At 39.9% G+C, this 6,000-nt stretch overlaps 1 protein-coding gene across 1 annotated transcript; it reads right to left on the bottom strand.

The window, feature by feature from the left end:
- Positions 1 to 592: 592 nt before the first annotated feature.
- Positions 593 to 4,977, bottom strand: LOC149309354 (histamine H2 receptor-like). The gene is made up of 3 exons (XM_089532225.1): positions 4,699 to 4,977; positions 2,472 to 2,648; positions 593 to 1,265 (listed from the first exon to the last, which is right to left on the bottom strand). The coding sequence occupies exons 1-3, from the start codon at positions 4,974 to 4,976 to the stop codon at positions 593 to 595; spliced, it is 1,128 nt and encodes a 375-aa protein (XP_089388351.1). The 5' UTR covers position 4,977.
- Between the last annotated feature and the right edge of the window lie 1,023 nt (positions 4,978 to 6,000).

Genomic DNA, 6,000 nt, shown 5'->3' on the forward strand with positions numbered 1-6,000 from the left:
TCCTGATAACTGCAGGAAAGTCAGGTGAAAGTCTTGTGTCTCCCTTCTCCTGGAAAACTTTGTGGATGTGATGTTTGTGGATTATGGAATCTCCCAGCCAGTGGTACAGCTCCCAAAGGGATCTGAGGGAGTTTATACACATAAGTGTGCTCATGTTGTAGCCCTGTGAGTGCAGTGCACATGGTTGGCAATGCAAAGAACAGTAGCAAAGAGAATTTAGTTTTCCAGTGCACACATGGCCCTTTGGTTGCTAGCTAGCATACTTTGATTCTTACTGTCATATACTAAGTGCAATTATATTTTTTTCTGCTGAAAAACATATGGAATAAATAAAGGAAATGCGTCCATTAAAACTGAATGGACAAGTCTTCAACTTGTGCCTAATCCTAGACTAGTGATTCTCAGAATGTATTGCACATCTTCTTTAAATGTATGGACAGATGCATGAGTATGTGTGTATATATTTGGATGACAACACGTATGCTGTTTTCATTCATCTGCCTTCCACCTCTGCCTGTTTAAGTGCTCACTTACTTAGCAATACTTAAATACTTAGCAAGGATAGTAGTAGAAATAATAATGAAGTTCATATTCATCTGTGCTCTTCAGAGCTGCAGAAGACAGCTGTTTTTTCACAGTGTACTCTTGGGTCTTGAGCTGTCTTTGTAAAAGTGGCTATAGATACAATGTCCTCATGAATGTCTATCTGAGACCTGCGCCTACAGGTAAGCAGTTTCTTCAGAGCTCGCTGAAAGTCCCGATTAAGGAAAGCATAGAGCATGGGGTTGATTGTAGAATTGCAATAGCCTAACCACGTAATAATCTTGAAAGTATCAGAAAGAACTTTGCTGGTGGCATTAGTACTTCTAGTGGCTAACCATACATTGAAGACAAAATATGGTAGCCAACACAAAATGAACACAGATATAAGGATGCTTATTGTGCGAGTTGCCTTGTTCTCCAGCTGCAGGTTGTTCTGGCGTTTACTGTGTGGATGGTAATGAAGATCAAGGGTCTGAGAAACAATGCGAGAGGCTTTGAGCCGTGATGCACGATAGATGAAGAAGTACATGCTGCACATGACTGTAAAGGGGACGAAAAATGCTAGAGCTGAAGCTATAATGGCAAAAATCCAGTTGGTGACAAAGATGCATTCTTTGGTAGCATCAAAGTCTACACCAGGTATCTCATTCCAGCCTTTCATGACAGGTAAAAAAGAGATCAGGGAGGAGTATACCCACACGATACAAGTCATAATGATACACCTGAAAATGAAAAGAGAAAATTGCTAGTATATTCCCATGTGATCCAATCACTGTACGTATTGAGCATTAAAGGTGTGCCATTTCTTTTGATCCGTACGACAGATGGAAAATAGAAGGAGTCCAGGGATGGTCTAAATATTTTGGTTCTTTATATTTTGGGGTTCACGCTTTAACTCCAGAACAAACTATGCCACAAAATCAGATTACTAAAAAGAATGTGTTTTATAATAATAAAGTTCAGCACATACTTGGACCTAAATTCAGTTGCTAATCCTCACTATAGAGTCACTGAGTCAGTTACTGACTGCTAAGTCAAGGCTTAAATCAACTGATTCAGTGGATTTACATTAGTTGAGACTAATAATTGGATTTAGGCCATAATACTTTAGAATGTTCAAAGCATTTCATATTATCCCTGATGGCACAGTGGTTAAATGCCTATACTGCAGCCACTCACTGACAAACCACAAACGTATGAGTTCAATACCAGCCAGGGGATCTGGGTCGACTCAGCCTGGCATATTCCCGTAGGTTGCTAAAATGAGTACCTAGCTTGGGGGCAATTAGCTTATACTTTGTAAACAGCGCTTAGTACATCAGTAAGCGATATAGAAATGTACTTGCTATGTTATCCTAGTGAATCTGCTGTTATAAAGGACCTGTATTAATGTTCTCATACTGCAAATAGGAGATGGAAGCAAATCAGCTTGCCCAAAGCCTTCTGTTTTGTTTTGTTTTTTGAAGAAATGGGATTTCAAACAGAAGCTTCCTGGGTTACAAGAAGTCCTTTAGACCTTGTACATTACCCTTACAATTTAGATGCTTTGCTAAGCTTTTACACCAGTTTTGTTTGTGACATGCAGCCCCTTAGTCTCAATCACGAAACACTTTTGACAAATTAACTGAATAACTATACCCACTTTCAAGTAGGCTTGTAGCAAAAGGAAAATGTATTCAATTCACCTTCAAATGCAAGAACATAGTTTTTAGTGAAAGTTCCAGCAGTTAGTTTATACTTTGTGGTTGAACAGTATATTAAGGAAACAGCTTTTAGCTTTAAACCTCTATTTGGGTGGCACGATCATAGTAACATCAAGTGTTTGTTAACCTTGTTTTAAAAATTCTAAAGCGGGGGTTTTCATGGGAGATCTACCAATGTTGTGATGGGGCTTGCACAACTCTGTTCAGAGGGCATTATCTACTTGCCTTTGCCGTGACATCCTCTTTGAATAGTGATAGGGAGTAACAACGGAGCAGTATCTGTCAAGGCTGATAAAACACAAGGTGACAATGGAGGCAGTGCAAAACATGACATCAAATGAGATCCAGACTTTGCAGAACTCTCTCCCAAACAGCCACCTGCCTGTTACTTCATAAACGATACTGAAAGAGGAGACCAAAAAATGCAATGTGAGCCGACAAGAAGACTGTTTCATTAGGTTTTTCCCTCTGCAGAGCCAGTTCATTCATACTCATCCTATGGGGGAGGTTCATAGTCTAGAGCAGGGATGGGAATAATGTACCTCCTATATGTTGGATGGAAGCTTTCATCATTCCTCCCCATTGTCTAAAGCAGTCAGGCAAATGAGAGTTACACTCCATCAACATCTAGAGGACTGCATGATTCACATCCCTGCTGTAGACAGAAATAGCAATACTATGGATTTTTATTGGCACCCGTTTTTCTTAGCCATTCCAGTCTATTACCACCAATTTTCTCATGCCCAGTTTCTTATGTTTTCTGCTGAGGTAATTTACTGAGGTGATCTTTCTAAAGATTACTGTCAAGTTTCCTATCTTGAAGAAACACAGTGATTCCTTGCTGACTTTTCTCCTAAAAATAATGCCTGTCTGCAACAGAAAATTTTAGGGATATGTTCCATGGTACTGAGTTGCAGCTAGAAATGGAAAATAATTAATTTGTGATTGACAGTCTTGGAAAAAATTGCTTTTTTGCACCTCGCTGCAAGAAGAAAGGCACCTTGCCTCAAGGATTCATATATTTGCAAGGCATTCTGGTTATTCTGGAGCAATAAAGTACACATACAGAAAGTATGCATTTCTAAAAATGCAAGCATCTAAAAATGTGTATAGTTTGACAAATGCACAAATACACTTTGGTTAAGAGAGGAGGGATGCCTAGGTAAAATGCATAAATAGAAGGGCATGGTAGGCAAAATGCATAAAAACGAATTCAAAAATAGGTGGTTCTAAACCAGTTTCTGGAATAAATAATGGACTGGATGAGGACCAAGTATCTGAAACTTAATCCCGAGATGGTTCTTAGTTGGAAGACAGATCAGGGTATGGGGTTATATTTTCCCTGAAAATATAAGTTACCTGTTTGAGGGACACCTGTGGATTCAGCCTTCAGGTTTCTGCAGTGACCAGGAGTACATTTGCATAGTTAAAGCTAGTGTGTCAACTCCTTCCATTCCTGGAGGTTATGGTGATACACATCTTAGTCACAGTCCATTTGGATGATTGTAGCATACTCTATATGTTGCTGCCTTTAAAGAGTATTAGCTGGCCTAAAAAGCCACAACCAGGTTGTTAATTCAGATTGGTTTTAGGGAGCACACAACTTCCTTGTTAACATCAGTTTCACTGGCTACTAGTCTTTCTGGGAGCAATGCAAAATGCAGGTTTTGATGCATAAAGCCCAATATGACAGAGCTCCACACTGTCTCCTGGATCATACCTTCCCCTCCCACACACACACACACGTGCCTACACATGACCTGAGATCTTCGGGCCCAACTACCTTTAAGGACAAGCTTTGCCTTCTTATGACTGAGAGTTCCTGCATGGCAGGGGGTTGGACTGGATGGCCCTTGTGGTCTCTTCCAACTCTACGATTCTATGGAGAGTGACTTCCCCAAGATCAACCAGTGGGCTTCCATGCCCAAGTGTGAATTTGAATCAGAGTCTTATTCAACTAATATTGCCAGAGGATGTCCCTTATTTGAAGGCCATAAAGCGTGTCCCTTATTCTAAAGGGATGTTCCTTTTTTGAAGATTGGAAAGTTTTTCCTTTTAAATAGACTGAATTAGATGCCAAAAAGACAAACGTGTGCATGATGTATATTATAAATGAGAACAGTAGGTCATTTTTACAGAGAAATACATGGCCAAGTAAAGTGAATCAATACTTTCATTTGGTATTTAGGCAGAACATAAGCTTGTGTATAGCTACTTCTATGTTATTAAGAATTTCTATTGTCTCTTATTGCTATTTTGCAAGCCTGGCCAGAATATAGGCAGCACTCAAGCCACTATGTTATACTGATTGATTTCTTAGCAATCTTTATTTTCTTCTTTATTATCTATCGCAAAGGTGGTATCTTTCCAGCAACAGCACCCATTAGTTGACTAGAGATGGGGGGAAACCTTATGTCAACAGGAAGCATTTTTTCTTTAGCAGATTTCTTACCTGAATGGCATCACTAGACAGGCCACAAGAAGATCCGCCATAGCCAAGGACATGATAAACATGTAGGTGATGGTCCGGAGCCTCTTTTCCATCAATGGGCAGATAAAGACCACAGTATTTCCCAGAAGAGTCAGCAAATCAATAAAAGTGAGTATCATTCCAACTGCTATTTCCTTGAATCCAATCCCTGCTTCTGTTTGGTTTCTACTTCCTTTCACCAAACAGAAGGTTGCAGTACAAGCATTGCGTAGCAAAGATATATTGATATTCATAGTCATCTTCTCCACGATTATGGCTTAAGGCAGAGGAAATAAAGCAAATTTACCCAAGTTGTGGAAAGAAAAATAGAAGACACTGTTGCTTTATTCACTAACTGGGGTGACTCACTTGACTGAGTAGCCTGTCATCATTAAGTCATTATTATCTATTCATAGCAACTGACTGCAATACTGGGGATATAAGTGCTCAGAGATATTCCTTGTAAGTGAAGTATTTCATTCATTAGGCAAAGAGAGGGGTGAGAGAACACTAAAAACCAACACATGGAATAGATGTTTCCAGTGACTCCACTCTGTAACTATGATGCTCATCATCTCCTCCTCTCATCTGCTGGGCACTTCTCTCCTCAAGGTGGATGAATTCCTAATGCGCTTATGCTGCCTGCCCAATGTTCCTGGACTGTACATCCCATCAGCAATAGCCAGCATAGCCAATGGTGAGGAATGCTAGATGTTGCAGCCTAACAACTTCTTAGGGGCCATACTCTGTCTACCCCTGCTCTGGCATGATATTCCAAAGGACAGAAGAAGGAGAATGGGCACAGTGTTCAAGAAAGCAATAATGCTTAGAAATTAGAGATACACTGCAGAAGCAAGATGCTCCCCCACACATAACTTATTATGGTTACCAGAGGAAATACACTCTAGACAGAGACAATTTCAAGGCAGCAATGTGGCAAAATCCCAGCCCCAAAGTCCACAACTGCTTCATTGCTGGGCATCTTTTGTACATACTGAAAGTTGTGTGATAGGTGGTTTCAGTAATAACTTTTCCCCTCTGGCATTGGCATTATTTGTTCACTCTTTTGTTACCATTTGAGAAATTCACCCATCATACATTCTGCTGAATAATCCTGTGATCCACATATCCATGCATTAGCCCAGAAACATGTAGTTCCAGTATGTGGAATTGAGCTCCAAAATATGAAGGTTTAAATGAGAAATAAATATATAATTCAGTCTATAGGATAAAATGCCTGTGGCTCCATTAGCATTAAGAGACCCATGCCAATAAAACCAAACC

Source organism: Sceloporus occidentalis, unplaced genomic scaffold (genome assembly GCF_023333645.1).
Source record: "Sceloporus occidentalis isolate IW3139 unplaced genomic scaffold, rSceOcc1.0.p SCAF_7, whole genome shotgun sequence".
NCBI classification, from domain to species: domain Eukaryota; kingdom Metazoa; phylum Chordata; class Lepidosauria; order Squamata; family Phrynosomatidae; genus Sceloporus; species Sceloporus occidentalis.

Excerpts from the sequence above, each read along its gene's own strand:
- LOC149309354 (XM_089532225.1), bottom strand. The coding sequence starts at position 4,976 with ATGACTATGAATATCAATATATCTTTGCTACGCAATGCTTGTACTGCA. Across the intron at positions 2,649-4,698 it reads TGTCTAGTGATGCCATTCAG|TATCGTTTATGAAGTAACAG; the intron begins GTAAGAAATCTG and ends CTCCTCTTTCAG. Across the intron at positions 1,266-2,471 it reads AAGAGGATGTCACGGCAAAG|GTGTATCATTATGACTTGTA; the intron begins GCAAGTAGATAA and ends TTTCATTTTCAG.